Source organism: Rhincodon typus, chromosome 9 (genome assembly GCF_021869965.1).
Source record: "Rhincodon typus isolate 14 chromosome 9, sRhiTyp1.1, whole genome shotgun sequence".
Lineage (NCBI taxonomy): Eukaryota > Metazoa > Chordata > Chondrichthyes > Orectolobiformes > Rhincodontidae > Rhincodon > Rhincodon typus.
In genome coordinates, this window is record NC_063340.1 from 19,490,445 (window position 1) to 19,515,132 (window position 24,688).

Below are 24,688 nucleotides of genomic sequence, written 5' to 3' on the forward strand. Positions count from 1 at the left end.
AAGATACTTAGTAAGGGAATTAAGGGTTATGGTGAGTGGGTGGGTAAGTGGAGCCGAGTCCACAGAAAGATCAGCCATGATCTTATTGAATGGTAGAGCAGGCTCAACGAGCCAGATGGCCCATTCCTGCTCCTATTTCTTATGTTCTTCCTGACATACTGTTCTTGATTTTATCCAAAGCGCTACACTGCTCTACAGCCTTATCTTTTCACTTTTAATTCATAATTTACTCTTGCCTGAACCTTCAACCTATCACGTTCTGTGACCCCAGCCATGAATTGCAACCACTACCACTCTTTCAACCAGTCATTTAACCTATTGATGTTTGTTTTCATGCCAACAGACCTGTGTAGCAATACAGAAGTTATTACCTTTTGAGGTTCTGCTTTTTAACTTGGACCTTAGCAAAACACTATTCACAATTCCACCTCCGTCAGTTCCTACATGAGCCATGAAAAATATATTCCTCTTGCTGTATCATGTTCATCTCTACCTGTGAGGAAAAGTCCTTACCCCTGGCAATGTTGCCTTTGACACCCCTTTTCAAGGATGCAGAAAAAAAATCTGTCACTTTGACTACACTATTCACTTAAAGTTTTCAAGAAGGTTTGTAGCTTGGGTTGTGGATGAAGTTGTAGAAATGCACACTGAGCCGGTGGGCTTGGTCGCAAACGTTTTGTCACCCTGTTAGGTAACATTGTCAGTACGCCTCCGGTGAAGCATCAGTGTTCTGTCCCGCTTGTTATTCATATGCCTCGGTTTGCTGGGTTGGTTGGTATTACTTTCCGTTTTGTTTATCAGCGGTTTGTACACAAGGTCTAACTCAATGTGTTTGTTGATGGAGTTCTGGTTGGAATACCAGGCCTCCAGGAATTCCCTGGTGTGTCTCTGTTTGGCTTGTGCGATTATGGATGTGTTGTCCCAGTTGAATTCATGACCCTCATTGTCCGTGTGTAGTGAGACAAACGAGAATTGGTTATGTCTCTTGGTGGCTAGTTGGTGTTCATGTATCTGTGTTCACGGTCACTTCACATTCCTGTATGATTTGTACTTCCTGCACTTGGATAGTATCTTGCATTAATGGACTGTTCTTTTGTTTAATGGCAGGCCCGATAACACTGTCTGGAGGGTGGGTTTCTATAATGTGTTGAATCGTTTCTTCTTAGAACATAGAACAGTACAGCACAGTACAGGCCCTTCGGCCCATGATGTTGTGCCAACCTAATATCCTACTCTAAGCTCAATCTAACCTGCATACCCTTCATTCTACTATCATCCATGTGCCTATCCAGGAGTCACTTAAATGTCCCTAATGTATCTGACTCCACTACTACCAATGGCAGTGCATTCCATGCACACCACTCTCTGTGTAGAAAACCTACCTCTGACATCTCCTCTATACCTCCCTCCAATCACCTTAAAATTATGCCCCCTCGTGATAGCCATTTCTGCCCTGGGAACAAGTCTCTGGCTATCCACTCTATCCATGCCTCTCATCATCTTGTACACCTCTATCAAGCCACCTCTCATCCTTCTTCGCTCCAATGAGAACAGCTCTAGCTCCCTCAACCTTTCCTCATAAGACCTGCCTTCCAGTCCAGGCAGCATCTTGGTAAATCACCTCTGCACCCTCTCTAAAGCTTCCACATCCTTCCTATAATGAGGCGACCAGAACTGAACACAATATTCCAATTGTGGTCTAACCAGAGTTTTATAGAGCTACAGCATAACCTCGTGACTCTTAAACTCAATCCCCCTGCCAATGAAAGCCATCACACCATACGTTTTCTTAACAACCCTATCAGCTTGGGTGGCAACTTTGAGGGAACTATGGATGTGGACCCCAAGATCTCCCTGTTTTTCCACACTGCCAAGAATCCTGCCACTAACCCTGTATTCTGCATTCAAATTCAACCTTCCAAAATGAATCACTTCACACTTTTCCGGGTTGAATTCCATCTGCCACTTTTTGCCCAAACTTTTTGTCAATGTCCTGTTGCAACCTACAACAGCCTTCTATGCTATCCACAACTCCACCAACCTTCGTGTCATCGTCAAACTTACAAACCCACCCGTCCACTTCCTCATCCAAGTCATTTATAAAGATCACAAAGAGCAGAGATCCCAGAACCGATCCCTGCGAAAGACCACTGGTCACCGAGCTCCAGGCTGAAAACTTTCCATCTACTACCACCCTCTGTCTTCTATTGGACAGCCAATTCTGTATCCAGACAGCCAAATTTCCCTGAATCCCATGCTTCCTTACTTTCTGAATGAGCCTAACATAGGGAACCTTATCAAACGCCTTGCTAAAATCCATATACATCACATACACTGCTCTACTTCATCAATGTGTTTTGTCACATCCTCAAAGAATTCAATGAGGCTGTGAGGCACGACCTGCTCCTCTCAAAGCCGCCATACTGACTATTTCTAATCAAACTGTGCTTTTCCAAATAATCATAAATACTATCTCTTAGAATCCTCTCCAATAATTTGCCCACCACAGACCGGTCTGTAATTCCCAGGGTCATCCCTATTCCCTTTCTTGAACAAGGGAATAACATTTGCCACCCTCCAATCATCTGGTACTACTCCAGTGGACAGTGAGGATGCAAAGATCATCGCCAAAAGCGCAGTAATCTCTTCCCGTAGTAACCTTGGGTATATCCCATCTGGCCCAGGGGATTTATCTATCCTCATGTTTTTCAAAATTTCTAGCACATCCTCCTTTCTAACATCAACCTGTTCGAGCATATCAGCGTGTTTCACACTGTCGTCACAAACGACAAGGTCCCTCTCCCTAGTGAATACTGAAGCAAAGTATTCAATAAGGACCTCTCCTACCACCTCTGACTCCAGGCACAAGTTCCCACCACTATCTCTGATCGGCCCTACCCTCATTCTGGCCAGCCTCTTGTTCCTCACATAAGTATAGAACGCCTTGGGTTTTTCCTTAATCCTACCCGCCAAGGCTTTTTCATGCCCCCTTTTAGCTCTTCTAAGTCCATTCTTCAGTTCCTTCCTGGCTACCTTGTAACCCTCAAGAGCCCTGTCCGATCCTTGCTTCCTTTTTTCTCTTGACTAGATGTTTCACATGTGTTGTCATCCAAGGTTCCTTCACCTTATCATTCCTTCCTTGCCTCAGTGGGACAAACCTATCCAGCACTCGCAGCAAGTGCTCCCTAAACAACCTCCACATTTCAGTTGTGTATTTCCCTGAGAATATCTGTTCCTGATTTATGCTCCACAGTTCCTGCCTAATAGTATTGTAATTCCCCCTCCCTCAATTAAATACTTTCCCATACCATCTGCTCCCATCCTTCTCCATGACTATAGTAAAGGTCAGGGAGTTGTGATCACTATCACCGAAATGCTCTCCCACCAAGAGATCTGACACATGGCCAGGTTTGTTGCCAAGCACCAAATCCAATATGGCCTCCCCTCTAGTCAGCCTATCTACATATTGAGTCAGGAATCCTTCCTGGACACACTTGACAAAAACTGCTCCATCCAAACTGTCTGTACTAAGGAGGTTCCAGTCGATATTAGGGAAGTTGAAGTCACCCATGACAACAACTCTATTACTTCTGCACCTTTCCAAAATCTGTGTCCCAATCTGTTCCTCAGTGTCTCTGTTGCCATTGTGGGATTTATAGAAAACTCCCAATAAAGTGACTGCTCCTTTCCTGTTTCTGACTTCCACCCATACTGACTCAGTAGATAAACCTTCCTCACTGACTTCTCTTTCTGCAGTTTATTCTCTTGTTCTTTAGGATTATGCAGGTCTAAAAGTGGACAAGCTGTTTAATTTGAGGAAAAATATATTAAATTCAACACACTTTTATAGCCCCTAATTTTATGATGTGTCATTTGAAATTAATGCACATGGCGTTTTGAGTATAACCATTGAGTTGAATTTATTCTATTTTCAGATTTTATTTTAAGAAATTATGTTACAGTTCATTAAAAACCTCCCATAATAATATGAAGAGTACAATGTTCTGTGATTTGTATATTTTTGTGTTTTGATAGATTGGGAAAGCGGTGAATATGAATGAATGGATTTCACAAAAACCTTTGGAATGGGAAAAATATCTGAACAAAGAAGTGAAAGTCACTGCAGATGAAAAAAATACATACCAAGGGTGGGTCTTTACTGTTGACCCTGTATCTGGAAGGCAAGTGAAATCTCATATCATCTCTTGAAACTCCACCTTACTTTTTCTAAAACTATCAACATAACATTTTGGTAATTTTTCCTTCATATTTATAGCTCCCCTTAAATATATTTATAATTATTGCATCAAGTACTCCTTGTGATAGTGGGTTCCATGTTCTAACCACTCTCGAGAATTCCTTTTTGAATTTATGAGTGATCATCCTATCTATAGCCTGTAATTTTGGTCTCCCATTTAAGTGGAAACATCTTCACTATGTTTTCCATATCTCCAATATGCCTGAATTACCAGGTTCTGTACCATGAACAAAAATTGGCAAACATCATTTGTCCTACCCGAGGTACCCACTTTTTCAATAAATCCAGATTGGAGGAATTATGTCTTGATTTCCACCTGCCACAGTGCCAGAATGCCTCTTTCCAAAGTCACAAATAATATCACATGACATCATCCTAATCCTCAACCTGTTTTGCAGACCATGACAGGATTGCCCACACTATTCTCTTTTAATACCTCTCCACCGGCAACAAGTTGGGTAGGACCCATTTAACTCAATTCCATTCTTATCTATCTAATCGCAGCTTCTGTTTCACTCTTGAAACAATACTTCTGTTCTCTTAAAAAAAAATCTATCTTTGGCCTGTCTCATTTCGTATCTACATGCTGTTCTTTGGCAAAATATTCTGAATGTACAGCATTTGTTTTCAGATGTACACTGATGACACCCAGCTCAGCCTCACCATCATCTCCACTTTTGCAGAACCTTTAACCTGCTGAACTGACATCAGAATTAATCAGAAGAAATCAGAAATTTGCTCCAATTAAATATTGGAAATATCAAAGTCATTGCCTATAATTTTACTGAACAAGACTGTGTGCAGTCTTGATGTCACATTTGACTCCGAGATGAGCTTTCAACCCCGTATCCATGTCATCACTAACCTGTCTATTCCATCTCTGTAATATTGCCAGACTGTTTCCTTACTTCAGCGCGTCAGTGGAAATCCCTCATCCATACCTTTTGCTACCTCAACACTTGGCTAGTCCAACTTGCCTTGCCAGACTTCAACATTCTATCCTTTGACAATTTGTGTCATCCACAACTTTGCCCGTCTCTTTATTCCCAGCAAGTCTTGTTAATCCATTGCTTTCTACCATGACCCCTGGTCATGCAATGCCTTGATTTTTGGAACTTGTATCCTTATTTTCAAATTTAACAATCGCTCACCTCTACCTCTAGTCTCCTCTAGAGATCAATATCTATAACATCTGAAGTAGATATTTTCCAGTAACCTGTTCAGAGATGCTGTTACATACCTCTGAAGCAGGTGGAAATTGAACTGGAGCCTCCAGGGCCCAGAGGTAGGGACATTACCACTGTGCCAGAAGAGGCCTCACAATATCTGCAAACATTTAATTTTGGCCTTCTGAGCATTCCTGGTTTTAATTGTTTCACAATTAATGGCCTTGCCTTCAGCTGCCAGGGCTCTAAATTCTGAAATTGTCTCTCTCAACCTCTCCTCCTTCCCCTGAAACATTCTGTCCTAATAGCTCCTTACATGATTAAATGTCAAATTTTCCTTTTATAAAATTCCTGTGAAGCATTTTGGAATGTTTTGTTACCTGAAGGGAGCTATATAGCTGAATGTTATTCTGACATCGTTGTTAGAATTACACTCCAATCATGATCTTGCAAGTAGCAGTGAAGAACTGTTAACTTGTGCATACCAGACAAAAATCTAAACAAGAAACACCAGGACGAATACATGAATAGGAAGGGAATAAGAGGATATGGCTCCTATAAGTGAAGATAGATGGTTTTAGTATGGAAGGGCAGAATGTGTTGGCGCAGGTTTGGAGGGCTGAAGAGCCTGTTCCTTTGCTGTATTGTTCTTTGTAAACATTTGTATTTACTTTTTCATGGGCTGTGGGTATCCTTTGTTACAGAAGTTCTAACAATGTACTTAAAAAACATAGAAAAATTAGACAAAATCAGCATGGCATTATGAAAAGGAAATTGATAAACCTAGTAGAGTTTTTGAGAATGTAACTAGTCAGATAGATGAAGGAAAACGGTAGATGTAGTATGCTTGCATTTCCAAAACTCATTCGCTAAGTGCCAACAAAATGAAATCATGAAGTTAGAGGTAATATATTGGCATGGATAAAAGAATGGTCAATAGTAAGGAGTCAGATAGTAGAGAAAAATGGGGCACTTTCAAGTTGGCAGGCAGGAGAATAGTGAAATGTACTCAACTATCAACATTATATACTAATGACTTAAATGAAAAGACAGTAATGTGAAAAACATTTGCTGATGATGTAAACCTGGGCTGGAGTATAGATATTTTTAATTAACCTGCCCCAGACATGTTATGACACATCATTGGAGCAGGTAGGACTTGAACCCCAGTCTTCTGGTCCAAAGGTAAGGGACACTACCACCATGCCACAAAACCTCCAGCATTCAGGGCTGGAAAACAAGTTTAGAGAAGGGCGCAAAGAGGCTGCAAAGAGATACAGACCAATTTAAGTGACGAGGCAACGATGGTGGTAGAGGAACGTAATGTGGAGAAGTGATCTACCATTCACTTTAGTGGTAAGAATAGAAAAGCAGAGAACATTTTTACATGTGAAGCTTGTAGATGTTAGCGTTCAGAGAGACTTGGATTACTCATTCAAGGAACACTATGTTAACAAGCAGGTAGAACAAGCAATTAGGAAGGTAGATGACATGTGGCCTTTATTGCAAGAGATTAGGAGTGCAGGAATGAGGGAGCCTTGCTACAATTGCACTGGGCTTTGGTGAGACCATGCTTGGAGTAGTATGTCTATTTTGGTCTCTATATTTAAGGAAGGATACACTTACATTCAAGGTGAGCAGCAAGTGTTCACAAGATTGACATGGAATGAGATGATGCCAGGCTGAGTGGATTAGGCGTATACTTTGGAGTTTAGAAGAATGAGAGGTGATCTCGTGTGATTCACAAGATTCTGAAAGGGCTTGATGGGATGGACCCTGAAGGGTGGTTTCCCCTTGCTGGAGAATCTAGAACATGAAGGCACAATCTCAGAATAAGGAATGCGATAAGGAGAAATTTCTCTTGAGTCTAGAGTTCTCTACCTTCCCTGGAACATCAGAGGCTGAGGGGCGACCTTATAGAAGTTTATAAAATCACGAGGAGCATAGATAAGGTGAACAGCCAACGTCTTTTCCCCAGGGTAGTGGAATCCAAAACTAGAAGGCATAGGTTTAACGTGGGAGGGGAAAAATTTAAAAGGGACCTAAAGGGCAACATTTTCACACAGGGTGGTGATTGTATGGAATGAGCTGCCAGAGGAATTGAAGGCTGCTACAATTACAGCATTTAAAAGGCATCTCGATGGGTATATGAATAGGAAGGGTTTAGAGGGATATGGGCTAAATGCTGGCAAATGGGACTAGAGTAATTTAGGATATCTGGTCGGCATGGACAAGTTGGACCAAAGGATCTGTTTCCGTGCTGTACAGCTGTATGACTCTTAAGCCGTCGATGCTGCATCATTGAATTTGTCCAAGGCTGAGATAGACAGACATTTGGTCTCAGGAAACCAAGGTATATGGAGAGGAGGCAGGAAAGTGAAGTTAAGGTTAATGAGCAAACGGTATATTATTAAATGATGCAGCAAGCTCAAAGGATAATATGATTTGCTGTTTTTAATGTTCATATTTCCAATGAGTTGACTCAGAAAAGCAAGGTGATGGTGACGGCTCAGGCCAGTCAGAACATCTGAGGTGTAAGTAATTGCTGAATAGAATTGAACGCGCCCACTTGGCTGCAATTATCTATTGGGAAGCAGTGTTTTTTCTGCTGAAACATAGACAGTTTCAGTTGTCCTCAGTAACTAATGTGATCTTTAATTTCTTTCAGCATTGTTCTGGTCAACTTTGTGGATGCAGGGAAGGTTTCCGTTGTGACTATTATGGGGCATGCAGTTCAGACAGTGGAACTGATAAGTGAAGGAGAAAACATCACAAAGGAGAAACTGTCTGCCTTATTTATGCCTGTAGCTGCCAAGGTCTACAGCAATGAGGAGCTTGAACAAAGGAAGTCTAGCCTTAAATTGTGGCTCGAAAAAAATCGGATTCCTGTTACAGAGCAGGGAGATCAAAACAAATTGCTATGTGTGGCTGGGGTATTGACAGTATCTCCACCATACAATCCAGAAGACTGCAATAGCTCCAATGAAATTATTCTATCCAGAGTTCAAAGCCTCATCAAGTGTAACCCAAATGCCGATCACAAAACTGATTGAAAGGGAAGTTGATAAATATGTTTCTTCTTGTAAATACGGCATCTGTTTTTCAACACCGTTGTTAAACATTAGATGTACTTCTATTATAGGTCCCTAGCGTGACAACGATTTGGTGGTGTCTTTTTTGATGGTCTGTAGAATAAAATTTGTTAATCTTATCCAAATTGATGTACCATTTCTGAGAACACTAGAACTGAAACTGTCACAAATGTTGAGATTGTCTGCTAACCCTGCTGTGATCTTTCAGGTACATTTATCTTGTGAAATAAGATACTGTTGTAAGTATGCATTTTCCATTCTAGTGTCTAACTGATCCAATTTATTAGTAAAAGGATGTGATCAAGCAGCTGTTCCTACTAGTTTGTGTTATATATGGCAGAACCATACATACGTTTCCTGCATTGTAATATTTTATTTTCAATGTTTCCATGGAGAAAAGAATGCATTTTGAAAGTGTGAGGGGTCATATCTTAAAATTATCCAAAGTGAAAATATAGTCATAGAGGCATACAGAACAGAAACAGGCCCTTTTGCCTAACTTGCCTGTTCTGACTAGGTTTCCTAAATTGAACTAGTCCCATCTCTAAACCCCTCTTAACCTTTCCTATTCATGTACCCGTCCAAATGTCTTTTAAATGTTGTAACTGTACTGCCTCTACCACTTCCTCTGGCACCTTGTTCCATATACGCATCACCCTCTGTGTGAAAAAGTTGCCCCTCTGGCCCCTTTTAAATATTTCTGCTCTCACGCTAAACCTATGCCCTCTAGTTTTGGACTCCCCTACGCTTGGGAAAAGACCTTGGCAATTCACCTTATCTATGCCCCTCGTGATTTTATAAGCCTCCTATATACCAGGGGGACACGGTCCTAGCCTATCAAACCTCTCCCTATAACTCAAACCCTCCAGTCTCAATAGGACCCTTGTGAAACTATTTTGCGTCCTTTCCAGTTTAATAATATCCTTCCTATAGGAAAGTGACTTTTTTGGCGAGCATAGACATGGTAGGCTGAAGGGCCTCTTTATATTTTGTATGCTTTATTGGCCCTTCAGAAGTCTTTACATCACCTCCATAAATTCATTACCTCCACACTGGCAGTTAAGGCCCTTGAAAAATCAAAATGGAGTCTGTTTAAATTCAGCACTCTTCCCAGAATAGCTAAGCTAACTCAGCTAAGCCTGAGTTTCCTGCCTTTGAGATTTATGCCCTGCCACCTTCCCTTCCCCAGGAAGCAAAAACGGTATCAAATTTCATTCAAGTTTCACCTACCATTTTTAAATGTCTCCAGAATCATTCCATCTCCACAATAATCCTGCTGAGATTGCAGAAAAACAAACCAACGAAGGTAAAGTATTACCTTCATCCATTTTCAGTGATGAAGGTAATGAAATGGTATAATTTCTGAAGCTGTCCTGGTCATAACAGAATTGTGACCTCCCATTTCATCCCTTTATCTTCCTATAGTTATTTGAAGGCTTTCATATTGAGATTAGTAACATTTTACATGATATGGTTGCATCATGGAAAAGTATGCTCTGAAAAGCACAGTTGTTGCCCTAAAATCACAAGCTTCAAAATCTCCCCGCCCCCGATCGCATCCCAAAACCAGCCCAGCTCGTCCCCGCCTCCCTAACCTGTCCGTCCTTTCTCCCACCTATCCACTCCTCCCACCTCAACCCCCACCCCCACCTCCTACCTACCAGCCTCATCCCTGCCTCCTTGACCTGTCCGTCTTCCCTGGACTGACCAACCCCCACCCTAACTCCCCACCTACACTCACCTTTACTGGCTCCATCCCTGCCTCCTTGACCTGTCCGTCTCCTCTCCACTTATCTGCTCCTTTATACATCTTCCATCTGCCTCCCTCCCCCCCCACTTTATTTCAGAATCCCCTTCCCCTCCCCCATTTCTGAAGAAGGGTCCAGACCCAAAACATCAGCTTTCTTGCTCCTCTGATGCTGCTTGGCCTGCTGTGTTCATCCAGCTCTACACCTGGTTATCTCTTAAACAAACTGGTAGGCCTCAACATTGAGCAGTGTGCCCTGCCAATCATTTGGAAGAATGATGGGAAAAGCTGAAAGTAGTAGTTTTTATATTTGTGTGTATGTAGTGAAGGATTGAAATATGGATGATATCTTAATGCCAAATGATCAAACGATTATATTCGTAATAGTCAGTACATGTTATTATTCTTGCTTATGATCGGTCACTGCAGTCAAATAATCAGCACCAAGAATCTTAAGCTATTACAAATATAAGCCTGTCCAATCAGCAGTAAGATCAGTCCCATATTCCCTGCTACTTTATATACCTTCCTCTTTCATCTGATTTCTTCATTCCTCCAAATGAAGGGTAAAATATGACGACTAAAATGTTGAGCCCTACCAGTTCTTCTTAGAAATAACCCCTCTAAATGTAAAATTGTTTTACTCAATCTTTCCTCCAGTGAATTTTGGAAGAGGGTTTTCACTGCCCTGTCATGGTATATCTTTGAAGGAATAATGCTTCTGGTGCAGGACAAGTACAAATCTTAATCAAGTGAGATCAAACAAGGATAATCATATATATTGAGTTATTAAAAAATTACAAATGAGAAAAGAGAAACAATCTTATGATTGCTGCAGGGTGAAAGGGGATGGGCTTCATGAAAACATAAAAGTTAAAATTGATCAGAGAAACAGTGAGACGTAACAGTAACAAATTAATTTAATATTGCAAGATCAAGGTAATGATGTGAATGAATTTGAAACTGGGACCTAGTACAAAATACTAAATATTCCAAATAATTTACTTATACTCAAAATATGTGAAGATCACGATCTTTTTTGGATGTTCAAGACAAAATTCGTAACTTCTATTCATCTGTTGAGGTTTAGATATGCAGCAAGGGGTTAAAACAAATCCCATACAGAATTGATAGCATCCAGGACATTTGGGATATATTGATTCATGAAGGAGTCAACAGAAACTAGGGAAATACTACTAGGTTAGCAACAGTCTATTGAGGTTGGTTGGCTCGCCGAGCTGGTTTGTTGTTCCGCAGACGTTTTGTTACCATGCTTGGTAACATCCTCAGTGCAGCCTCTGATGAAGCGTTGGTGTGTTTTCCCACCTGGTTTTTAAACTCTGGGGTCCGTTGCGATGGAATACCTCACTCCCGAGTTTCCTCCGTAGTGGAATGTATACGGGGTCGAGTTCAATGTGTTTATTAATAGCATGCTTCGTGGAGTGCCATGCTTCCAGGAATTCTTGTGCTTATCTCTGCCTGGCCTGTCCCAGGATCTTGGTGTTGTCCCAGTTGAAGTCATGGTTCTCCTTGTCCATGTGGATTGAGATGAGTGAGTATTGGTCGTGTCTTTTTGTAGCCAGTTGGTGTTCACGTACTCTTATTGTTAGTTTCCTTCCTGTTTGTCCGATGTAGTGTTTCTCGCAGTCTCTGCAGGGGATCTTGCAGATGACATTGGTCCTGTCCATGGCAGGGAGTGGGTCTTTAGTTTGGGTGAGCACTTGTCGTAGGGTTGATGTGGGCCACTCTGATGCCCAGCGGTCGTAGAAGTCTTGTGGTGAGTTCTGACATGTTCCTGATGTAGGGCAGTGTGATGACTGTGTCAGGGCGTGTAGAATCTTTCTGATGCTGTTCCCGTAGGCATCTCCTGACCCAGTTCTTTGGATATCCATTATCCTTGAACACTTGGAAGAGGTATTCCTCCTCCTCTTGGCGTAGTTCTATGTTGCTGCAGTGTGTTGTTGCCCTTTTAAATAGTGTTTGCACGCAGCTTCGTTTGTGTGTGTTGGGATGGTTACTATTGAAGTTCAATACCTGGTCTGTGTGTGTGGCTTTTCAGTGTACTTTCGTAAGACCATTCAACACATTGAACTCGACCCCGTATACATTCCACTACGGAGGAAACCCGGGAGTGAGGCAGTCCATCGCAATGGACCCCAGAGTATAAAAACCAGGCGGGAAAACACACTGATGCTTCATCAGAGGCTGTACTGAGGATGTTACCAAGCACGGTAACGAAACGTCTGCAGAACAAACCAGCTCGGCGAGCCAACCAACCTCAACACCCACAACCCAAGCTATAGATCTACCCCAAAACCTTATAGCAACAGTCTAACATAGTTATTGCCAAAAAAATTAAAAGTAATTACGTATATCTGCAGACATTGACCTTCATGTACTGTATTAGGACAAAATTGAAAATTCTGTACAATAATGACCTAATAAACAGCTATCACACCAGCATTTGGATCCTGCCCAAACTCCTTGACTGACTTGAGAAAACACATGGGTATCCAAAAGGCATTTGGCTAAGTTCAAAAGGCTCCAAGTATTAGTCAATTTGACTTTTAACATGTCCAACCAACACAATGTTCTGATCAATACAACAGTGGTCATTGAAATATACAATTGAAACTCTGTAACAAGTCTAGATTAGCTCTGGCCAAACTGTACAGTGACTTTGGTCATGTTGTTAGTGTAATTCAGCTGTTGTTGGCCAGGAAGAAATGAGAAATGTTCATATGTCAGACACTGCTGAAAAAGCCAGAAGGTTGATTCTAGTAGCTGGAGGTCAATTACCAAACATACAGGCTGTTCGTTTCACAGAGCTTGACTTGAATAGTAAATATGTAATCAGATGCAACATAGGAGAATGGTAAGATTATTCTGGTTGAACTATTAATGAGATGAAGGAACTCCTCCCAGAATTATCTGAACTTTTTTAAAAAAAGCACAGGATCAATCAACCTGTTCAGACACATCTTGGGCTGGTGTGACTTGAACTCGGATCTTCCGGCCCAAAACCACCGGAATGAAAATCAAAAATAGATACTTTGCAGCTGCTATACCAGTTGTGTATGCTTAAGCCTTGTCACCAGAAGTTGAATTTTTATTCTCAAATTATTTAAAGGTAAATTTCTTTTAAAATATGCAACCCATGGTCTAGATCATCTTAATGTGTACTATTAAGGATATCTCATTCCAGGTATGGTCTGGAAAAAACATACAGCATCATCACTGCTACTGCATAGGGTATTTATGAAATAGTATTACGATACTTTCATGTGGTTAACAAAGTCAGATGGAAGGATGACCAAACAGGGTAATGTGAGCCACACAATCCTTCCTTTGAGATCTCCAAATGCTTTGTCCGGTCAGCTGTTGTGGCCACACGCCAAGGCCCCATTATGAACACTGAACAATGGAAAAGGGTTGTGAGTATGTAATAAAACAGGTGTTTAGCGCCCTATCTGGACAAGGTATGTTTTTAATTAACTGTTCATTAATCTAATCATTTGAACCTGAATGTATCACTATATCCAACTCAATCTTGGTCCACCAAGCTCTTTAGCAGATTCTGTACTGCCTGACTAAACAAACATAAGTGATATTATTGTTACCAACAGATCTTCAGACCATTGATCTCAACAGCAGCAATGTCAAAGGTGTTCCTGGATATGAAGCTATTGCCTATAACTAAAGACAGAATACAATGCAAATAAAATATTTAAAAATTTCAATTTCTAAACTGTCACAATAAACTTAATAACATTGAAAATGTGGTTATGAATTGTGATCCTTTGTTAACATACAATTTCTTTTTAAGCTTTGAAAGTTAGCAGAAATAGCAGAGAGAGTAGTAAAGCATATAATGTACCACGCTTTAATCATTGGAGTACAAGAGTGAAAGGGTTATGTTGATCATGTGATCTCCGCACAATACCAGCCTGTGAAAGATTGACTGCGTTTGGCTCGGCCAAGTCCACTTAATTCAGACATAGGGCCACTGCCTATTGAATAACCTTCATTCAGGACAGAATTGGTGCATGGGCTGGAGGAAAATTGCCAATACATTAAGCCTGAGTCTGCTTGAATTGCTCAGAGGAAAGCTCAATTCAGCAAAGGACGTAGCTACACGTGTTTCAGATTTTAAGTTTTATTTTTAAATTTCACATTTATTTTATTTTCAAATCCTTTCCACTTAGCTGCTGTTGTGAACATTGAGCAAAATTTAAAGCTCTACTTCAACTGGTTTCAGACATGGCTGAACGGTAGCCCCACCTCCAGATAGTTGTCAGTTTGAGCTTGACTGCAAAATCTAGGCTGAAATTTCAGTGCCATACAGAGAAATTGCTGAACTGTTGGATGAACCATCTTTTCCTTGAGGAATTGCAATCTTTTAGATGATGTTAAATGCCTACATGCTCAGATGAATGCAAAAGATCCAATGGCACTACTTCAAAGAATAGAAGTACTAACCTGGTGTTCTAGTTAATATTCAACCTACCGATTACAGCAGATATTCAACAGATTGGAATCTTGCCGTGAGCTACATTCCCTAAGCTACAACAATTGTGAAAGTACTTCAATGGTTGAGAGTGCTTTCTAACCCAATACCTGTGCTGAGCTCCTCAAATGTGACATGTTATGTTTAATGTTAAGAATCTTATCACATTCTTTCCTCATTTTTCCAGTCATTAGATGATGATTGACTGTTTTAAAAATTCACTCACAGGCACTGCCAAGGCCAGCAATTATTATCCATCCCCAACTGGCCTTAAGAAGGTGGTGTTAAGCTATCTACTTGAGTACCACTGAGTGGCTTGCTAGTCCATTTAAGTGTCCAATACATTTGTGTGTCTGGAGTCACGCAGGGCCTACCCAGGTGACGATGAAAGATCTTCCTTAAAGGACAATGATGAACTAGGGATTTTACAACAGTCTAGCAATTTCATGGTAGCATTACTAAGATTAACTTTTTATTCCAGATTTATTATTTACATTTCTGAATTTCACCAGATCTTTAGTCCAGGTTTCTCAGTCGTCCAATACGATAACCCCTCAAAAATCATATTCGGTTGGAGTTACCTCTAGCTGTAAAATTGGGTTTGAACCATGAAAGTTGCCATCTGGTCATTACATTCTATGCAGTGACTTTGTTCTCCCTTAAATAAAAATTTAAAAGCAGCAGGCGGTGGAGAACGATGAATTTTATAGAAATAACATTGATGTAAATACCTGTTGTAATTAAGGATTTATGGTACTCATTTGTATTCCAATACACTTAAAACGTCAATAACTTCGACCAAGTTAGTTACTACAGTGATAAAGATTGCCAGATGTTTATTTCTTACTTAAAATATTTATTTATCCTGTATCACAAGGATGAAAGTGTGACAAAGTCATACATTTTATATTTCTCCTGTACGTGATACAAATACTTTGAGTAGCTCAAAGAACCAAAATCTCAAAATGCACCAGCAGGTCACCCCTTATGCAAAACAAATATTTACAACTTCAGCATTTTTCTAGGACAAGCTACATTCTATTGAAGTGAAACTGGTAACCCTCATCTTAAAGTTCATGTTAAGATTTTGGCTGGTAAGTGTATAATAATGATGATCCACTAAGTCTGCAATTTTCTATGTGCATAGTGTTGAACAGTAAAAATATGACTTCCTTGACAAAGTTGTTTTAGTTCTGAGTTGTCAATAATATATCATTTATTAATAGAACCAGTAGGTTTTGCTTGTTGCAATGATTCAAATTCTTGTGCATACATAATGTAGCTAGAACAAGCAGTTCACAATCATTTTTATCTTCACTTAGTGCTGACGAGGAAGTCGGAATTCAGTTGCCAGTGTTTGGGAAGATAGTGCAAATGGCTGAGCAGTTTTTCCTCCAAGTTCTCGGGGCATCTGAATGTCACCTTGGCAAAAAACATTTTCCCAGCTTCGTTCTTACTGAGTGGTTATAAGTTTAACAATCATGTCAATGATGAGCGATCCCCTTGGACAAGTACACAAGTCCATATTGGGTTTCTTAATTTTATCCTCCAGCAGCTGATCTAATTCCCAGCGAAGCTCTTTAACTAGCTCAGCAATCTGGGCACAGTACAAGAGGAAGAAGAAACACTGGTTAAAAACAGCATACTTACATAGACACATACATACATATGAACCTGGAAAAATGAGTGTCAGCAAAAGACTGTTTAATCTAGCCCTTGTCACATAGTTGTGTGTCTTGTGCATCACAAGATAAGACACTTCCCAGCCACTGGGTGCCATGCAATTTACTGAAAGGGGTGAAAAATCAGAAAATCTCCAGCCAGTTAAGGGAAAGAAAATCCAAAAGAATGTCTGATCTCTTTGGACAATTGGAACAAGTCTATACAATATTAAAAGCTTAAGTGACCAGTTTATTTTCCAGCATTACCTGAAGAGTCCATTTGAACTCTGAATCTATAAATAACATTAAGTTAAATGCAAGAGCTTATTTTACTGCCGTCTATTTAAAGAACGAAATTGCTCAAATGTATATACAATTTGTCCCATTCCTATCTATAATTCCAGTGTAGTCCACAGTCGAGCTGAAGTGGAGTTGAAAACCACATTAAATATTCGCTGTTTGTAGGTCTGTTGTAGTTCCTGTTTGTAAGTCTGTCAGTACATTGAGTCAATGATACTGATTATTTTTGAGGATCTAAGGGAGGAAAGTGCAGGAACTCTGGAACAAATCTTCCAGATATCACTGAACAGAGATGCCCCAAGGAAGACCTGTTGCTCCAAATTAAAAAAAACATCAAAAATGACCCAGAATACTACAAACCAGTGAGTTTGACAATTAGTATGTATAAAATTATGAAGATTTTTATTACAGATAAGTTCATGAAATATTTGCATCATAGTAACATCATGATAGACAATATAGATCCACAAATGAGAAATCTTGCCATTCCAATTTACTGGTTTTCTTGAGAATATAACAAAGAAGCATGTAGCATGTAATATATTTGTACTTTGATTACATTTTTGACACAGATTCTCTGGAAAAGCTAGTGCTGAAAATAAAGCAAGTGGGAATCAATGAAAGTATTTTACAATGAATATGCAATGATACAATGGGGAAATGTTACCAGTGAAGTCCTACAGGGATTCCTTTTTCATAAGACCTATTCTTAAAATCTTTATTAATGATCTGGAGCTCACAAACAATGGTTAAATTTGCAGATGATATAAAGCTAACAGTACATTGCAAATCTCACAGGATAAGCCAAAAGAGGATTAATATGTACAGGCGGCAGATGTTAGGATGCAGAGCAGTGCAAAGTGCTTCGTATGGAGACAAAACATCAAGGAAGGAGACAAATAGAAGTACTTAAATGGAGATAAAAATTAGGTATACAGAAAATGCATGGAGATACTGGAACCCTAAAAATTGAAGCAATCATGACAATGAGTAAAGTCATTAGGTGTTGGAATTATTAATTGGCAATTATTGAAGTGAAATTGAGGCAAGTCTGCCGCTTTACAAATCATTGGTGCAAGTACACTTGGAATACTGTGTACAGATCTGTTTCCTACAGCCAAATGAATATTGCAGCTGTTGAAATGATATGGAAGATAGCAACCAGAATTGAGGCAATGGAAGGATTAGATTCCTAGCATGTCATATGAGTCTGTTCTTTCTGGAAAAGGGAAGATTAGGAAGTGAACAAAAGTTTGTTTTAGGATTCCAACGGGATAGGATAATGCAGATCATGGTAAATGATTTCACCTTGTGCAAAACAGTAGGACACAGCGGAGACAGTGAGAGCTTATGTAGAATTATAAAAACTAATTTACAGAAATATTACTCATGCAAAAGTAATAAATTTATGCAATTGGACACAAGGACAATTATTAATTCAAAAACAAATTAGATAATTATTTCAGAAAATAAAAGTTTGGATTTCAGTATCAGAGTAAGTTGGGGCACGATGAGTAGAAAGTGCAACATTTGGGAGGGAAAATGTAAGTTTTGAACTCCTAAAGCCCTCTGGCACAGACTAATTTCCTTATTTTCTTCTCTGACTCTGTTGTGGACTAACTGAGAAATTAATTGCATGATTAGGGTTAGAATGGACACAATATACAAGGTGTAGACTCAATTATCATACACAATTTAGCTGCTTTATTAATCTTCTGCTCTGCATTAATCAGATCCATTGAACATCCAGACTGAGATCCCTTTGAACTTTATCCCTACAACACTGTATAAGTGAGTTAGATACAAGGGTTAAAAAGATATTTCTATGTTCACAATAAGCAAATTCCCAGGTGAACACTGTACCATGAGTGCTCGAGGCAACAAAACATTCCAAAGAGATTTGGAGTCGGAACGGATTCTGGAACAAGGAGGAAAGGCAGATACTGATGAGGAATGGGGCAAAACAGTACTAGGATAAGATTAAACAACCCTTGACTGGATGAGTAATGTGACCGAGTATGAACATGTGTTTATATTTTTACAAAACGAGACTGGACTTTGGATAATGTGATGCTGGATTTTTCTGTATTTCTGAATTTTCATTCTAGCTAATCTGGTCTAGAATTGACTGTACTCAAGGCTTCTGCGGTCAGCCATTAGGAGTAACCACAACATCTGACGTCACAAACAAGATATTCATCTTGAGCCATCAGAGCAGTGCTGTGCAAAGGTTGGAGGAAAGTTAATTTACCACCTATAGCTAAGGCAAAGGAGTACACACATTGATAGAATACGTCCAGGAGGACAAGAAACCTGCATTGGTAGAATTTTCAGACATTATAATTGAGTCAAGATCCATGTTGGTAGAATTTTTGTAGGAAGATAGAAGATTCCACTTTTGATTTGTTGTTGGCACATGTACCTAAGTACAGGGAAAAGCTTTGCTTTGCAAACAGTACAGGCAGATCATAGCAAACAAGGACATACAAATCATAGGGTGCTTAGACAGAGCGAGGCATACAGGTAACAACTGCACAGGATGTGTGCAAAGCAACATCAACATGATTTGAAGTTAAACAGTGCATTCATCAGTCTAATAATAGCAGGTAAGAAGCTGTTCGTGAACCTGCTGGTGCGTGTGTTCAAATTTCTGTATCTCCTGCCTGACAGGTGAGTTTGTAGGAGAGCATTACCGGGGTGGGAGGGGTCTTTGATGATGTTGGCAGCCTTTCTACAGCAACAAGAAGTGTAAATGGAGTCCACTAATGGGATGTTGGCTTCCATGATGATCTGGGCTGTGTGCACAACCTTTTGTAGTTTCTTACAGTCCTGGGCAGAGCAGTTGCCATACCAGGCCATTATACACCCAGACAGTATGCTTTCTGTGGTGCATCGGTAAAAGTTGGTGAGAGTCCTTATGGTCATGGTGAATTTCCTAAGCCACCTGAGGAAGAGGCATTATTGTGCCTTCTTGACCGTTGCATCTACGTGGGAGGTCCAGGACAGGTTGTTGGTTATCATCCCTTTGAGGAATGTGATGCTTTTGACCCTCTCCACCTCAGCTCTGTTGATGTAGATGGGGACGTATCCTCCTCCTTTCTTCTTGAAGTCAATGATCAGTTGTTTTGCAGACGTTGACAGAGAGCTTGTTTATCATTGCACCACGACACCAAGCTTTCTATCTCCTTCCTGTATTCTGACTCATTGTTGGTCTCATATCCATCCTACCACAGTGGTGTCATCAGCAAACTTGTAGATGGTGTTCATTCGGAATTTGACTACGTTGTCGTGGGTGTACAGGGAGTAAAGTAGGGGGATGAGGACACATCCTTAGGGGGCTTCAGTGTTGAGCGCTACCATGGAGAAGGCGCAGTTGTCTATTTTCACTGATTGCGGTCAGCAGGTCAGGGTTCTGACGATCCAGTTGCAGAGGATGGAGCCAAGACCTAGGTCTCGGAGTTTTGAGATTAGTCTGGAGGAGATTATGGCGTTGAAGGCGGAGCTGTAGTCGATGAGTAGAAGTCTGAAGTAGGTGTCCTTATTACTCAGATGTTCCAGGGATGAGTGCAGGGTAGGGAAATGGTGTCCGCTGTGGACCTGTTTCATCGGTAGGCAAATTGCAGGGCATCGAGGCAGGCTAGGCGGCTAGAGTTGATGTGGGCCATGGCCTGCCCCTCAAAGCACTTCATGATTATGGAGGTCAGAGCCACTGGGCAGTAGTCATTAGGCATATTGCATGTGCATTCTTTGATACCAGGATGATGGTGGTCTTCTTGAAGCAGGTGGGGACTTCAGCTTGTAGTAGGGAGAGGTTGAAGATGTTAGGGAATACCTCCGCCAGCTGGTCTGCACAGGATCAAAGTGCACGGCCCAGGACTCTGCCTGGGCCAGTTGCTTTCCTTGGATTTATTCTCAGGAAGGCTGATCTGAAGTCTGAAGTGGTGATGGAGGGAACAGGCGCATCGGGGCAGGTGACACTGTGCCGCTGGTATCGTACTCAAACCGAGCACAGAAAGCATTGAGTGCATCAGGGAGGAATATGTTTTTGCTATCTTGCTCTGCTTCATTTTGTATCCCGTTACGTTGTGTAGGCCTTGCCACAGGTGGCGGGTGGTAGAATTTGTACAAGGATCATATCTGAGCTAAACCCACGTTGGTAGAATTTGCACAGAGGTGAGAAACTAGGGGATCAGGCTGGTGATGCATCCATTGTGTACAAGGAAATTTAAATGCAGTCAGGAAAGGAGGAGAGAGGGGCCAATATGGACCTTGATTAGGGGTCAAAAGGTTCCATCACAAGGTTTATAGCAAAACAACAACTGAAAATAATTACAAAGGTGTAGAAGAAACCCACAGGGAACCCACGGAGAACAAAAACATTTGGTGTACGAGTCAGAAGAAGGACAAAAGGAGGATAATGATCTTCGCCAGTTTGTATTTGCATTTATGCAGACTGATTAATGAAAGTATCTAACAAAATAAAAAAGGAAAGAAACAGCAAGTCAGTGGCTGTGGTAGGCATTGATACTGATGAAAATGAGAGAGAACTTAATGGGAAACTTGGAGGAGGAAACAGCCAAATTAACAAATTACAACTGCCACTACACCACAGTGCAAGTAGGAACTAATTAACCCGCAAAATCTAGCAGCGTTGTCAGATGTGGGGCAAATCAGAAGTTGAAGTTTAAGTGCTTTAAATTTATGAAGCTAAGAAATAGTAGTCGTAGATTGTAGTTAAACAGGTGTTGAGTAATTCTCAAGTAAAACAGAGAGTTACAATGCCATTAGAATATTCTAGAATGCAACTGATGGTTCATCAGAAAAGATAGAAGCATTGGTACTGGAAGCTGCACTGGTAATTGGAGAAATGTGTGATGGAAAACACAAATATGTGTCCTTGATAGGTTTTCTAAAGAGATTCTGAAAGGAGCAATTGAGTTAGAAACAGACCAGAATACATCAGCCTGTAGCCCACATTTGTATGCTTTGCAGCTGGATGGACAATAAACAGCTACAGAACTTAGTAAATTGGCTGCAAAGGAAAGTGATGGCCAGCAGGAAAACACTGCTATCCTACACAATACAATGTGTGGCATAAGAAGAGTACGGCTATTCGTCCCAACACAGGAACTGGATTTGTTCTGCAGACAGAGAATACTTCCCTGTGTTTAGCTAAATTCAAACAGCCTCAGGTACAAAACCCACAGAGAAGGGTGAAAAGGAGGGCGCCCATCTTGGTTATTCACAGATAATACTGCATCAAGGTAGAGAACTCTTAGTAGGACATCTATCTGCACCCTTTGCTTTGAGGGGCGGTGGGGGGGGAAGTGTTCTGAAAGGTGAAATCTAGATGCTTCTCGATTCTTCTGCTTTGACTCAAAGTTAGGTTGAACAATTCAGAAACAGCAGATTAGCACTGAGATCAAATTGAGGTTCACTTCAGTGATAGCTGTTGGTCAAACGTGTCACAAGTGATAATCTCACTTGTCAATTTATTTTTTCTCTAACTTGCATTATCTCAAAAGTTAGCTGACTTTTGCTGCAGTACAGTTCTATGGCCAAGTGGTTTTTTGTGTCTGCCATAAGCGAACATCGTCCAGATGTGGGCATCAGTGCTTGCCGACAGACTATTAGACAGTTAGTATTACCAATCTCACTTCTGTTCTCACCCAGTGTACTTTCCAGGTTATGGATAGGACCACAACTTCCCCTTTCTACTCTAAAAGCAACGATGACAGTTTTAATGTCCCAAAAGTTAACACCCTAGCCAGCTGAGTCAGCTACTTTAGCATAAACAATGATGGAATGCAGGGTCTTCCTATTTATACAGACCAGGTTTACAGCCTGCAGTGACTTGCAGATTGAGTTATTGTTGGTGGAACTGTGTTCAATTTCAATCACAGAATGATTGTTTCAAAGAAATAAACAAATTACCCTCAACCAACAGAAGAAAACAGCCCTATACCTGAGGAGAAGCTGCAGCAAATCGAATCCATCCATCGTCGAGACAGATGATGAACTGCCCTCTCTCAAGTTCCACACTGACCTGGCCACCCCCAAACAGCACCAGGGGGTAGACAGAAACCATGCTGCAGTCTCGCAGGAAAACTCTGCTGGTTTTCACCTTCTCATGGTATACCAAATAAGGACTTTCAAAGTGCCGGACCTAGGATCCAAATAGATCGAATGATTTAATATCTATGTTCGCTGTACAGGCAGTCTGTTGGAAATGCATTATTTAAGTAAAAAAAGTTGATCATTATAAGCTTATAAGGGCTCTGATTTTAGTGAAGATTTAATGGCACTGCAGTGTTAAAAAACTCACATTTGTACAACACTTTTTATGATCTCCTGACATTCAAAAGCACTTTACAGCTAATGAACTGTTATTGAATTGTAGTCAGTATAATGTAATGTATACCATATTGTAGGAAACTTGGTAACCAATTTGTACACAGAAAAGCCTCAAAAACAGCAATGAGATAACTTTTTTTTTTCTCAGAGAGATGAGGCCCTTGGTGTGAAATCTCAACCAAAAGACAGCATCTCCAACAACGGAGACTTCCTTCCAGTACTAGACTAGAAATGCCAATGTCTCCACAGTGAGGGCTGAACACACAACTTTCTGACATTGAGGCAACTTAGCTATCACTAAGCTACAGCTGACATCTGAAGCACTGATGTTATAGGGTTTTGGGAAATGTGTTCAATGCCACGACTCAGTTAAATGTCAAATTTAAGTTAATTTACTTCAGGGAAGCGCTGACATTGTGAAAACTCAGTAGGTAAACTTTTGTTCAAGAAGGAAGTGTCATCTTCAGTCATCAAAGCAAAATACTGCAGAAGCTGGAGATCTGAAATAAAAACTGTGTTGGAAAAACTCAGCAAATCTAGCGGCATCTGTGAAGAGAGATTCAGAGCTAGGTTTTCAAGTTCAATGACTCTTCTTTGGAAACCGAAAGAACTGCAGATGCTGTAAATCAGGAACAAAAACAAAGTTGCTGGAAAAGCTCAGCAAGTCTGGCAGCATCTGTGAAGGAAAAAACAGAGTTAATGTTTCAGGTCCAGTGACCCTTCCTCAGAACTGATGGTGGCTGGGAAAACGTCAGTTTATATGCAGAAAATAGGGAGGTGGATGGGGTAGGGAATAAATGATAGGATAGAGCCTTAAGAGAGGAAGACAGTTGGACAGACAAAAGAATTGATAACGATTAGGCTGGGACGGTGAATAGTTGTTAGTGGGGACTATTAGTGACTAACAACAGCTAGTGTATGACAGGCTATGTGATAACAAGGCCTGGTGTGTGGGGTAGGGGGCTGGGACATGGGAGAATTAGGCGCTAAAATTATTGAACTCAATATTGAGTCCAGAGGGCTGCAAGGTCTCCAAGCGGAAAATGAGGTGTCGTTATTCCAGCTTGCATTGAGCTTCGCTGGAACATTGCAGCAAGCCAGAGACAGAGATGTTGGCCAGGGAACAGGGTGATGTGTTAAAGTGGCAGGCAACGGGTAGTTCAGGGTCATTTTTGCAAGTAGAACGTAAATGTTCTGCGAAGCGGTCACCCAGTCTACGCTTTGTTTCCCCAATGTAGTGGTCTCCCCTTAAGATTTCTTAAGGCTCTAAACTATCATTTACTCCCTACCCCACCCACCTCCCTATTTTCTGCATATAAACCGACGTTTGCCCAGCCACCATCAGTTCTGAGGAAGGGTCACCGGACCTGAAACATTAACTCTGTTACTGCCAGACTTGCTGAGCTTTTCCAGAAACTTTGTTTTTGACTCTTCTTTAGAACTGAGGAACTGAAGAGCAGTAATTGAACTCAAAAAATGTTAACCCTTTCCCACATATATTGCCAGATCTGCTGAGTTTTTTTCCCCCCCAGTAAAGACACTTCAGTTTTCTGGACTGCATAGTTGTAAACAAAAGGGAAATCAGATTGATTAGAAAGTTAGA

At 40.7% G+C, this 24,688-nt stretch overlaps 2 protein-coding genes across 3 annotated transcripts in view; one reads left to right on the plus strand and one right to left on the minus strand.

Annotated features, from left to right (window-relative positions):
• gemin6 (gem (nuclear organelle) associated protein 6) overlaps nt 1–8,820 on the plus strand; it is a 34,693-nt gene extending 25,873 nt beyond the window's left edge. For both annotated transcript variants that reach the window (XM_048600683.1, XM_020517382.2), the window contains exons 2-3: nt 4,036–4,181; nt 8,093–8,820. In XM_048600683.1, coding sequence (XP_048456640.1) covers nt 4,054–4,181; nt 8,093–8,477 — 513 coding nt within the window. In that variant the 5' untranslated portion in view covers nt 4,036–4,053 and the 3' untranslated portion in view covers nt 8,478–8,820. The remainder of the gene's footprint in view (nt 1–4,035; nt 4,182–8,092) is intronic.
• Nucleotides 8,821–15,605: 6,785 nt separating this feature from the next.
• dhx57 (DEAH (Asp-Glu-Ala-Asp/His) box polypeptide 57) overlaps nt 15,606–24,688 on the minus strand; it is a 101,438-nt gene continuing 92,355 nt past the window's right edge. The window contains exons 10-11 of the mRNA XM_048600933.1: nt 22,697–22,897; nt 15,606–16,367 (exon numbers count right to left, since the gene is read on the minus strand). Of these exons, the coding sequence (XP_048456890.1) occupies nt 16,224–16,367; nt 22,697–22,897 (345 nt within the window). The 3' untranslated portion in view covers nt 15,606–16,223. The remainder of the gene's footprint in view (nt 16,368–22,696; nt 22,898–24,688) is intronic.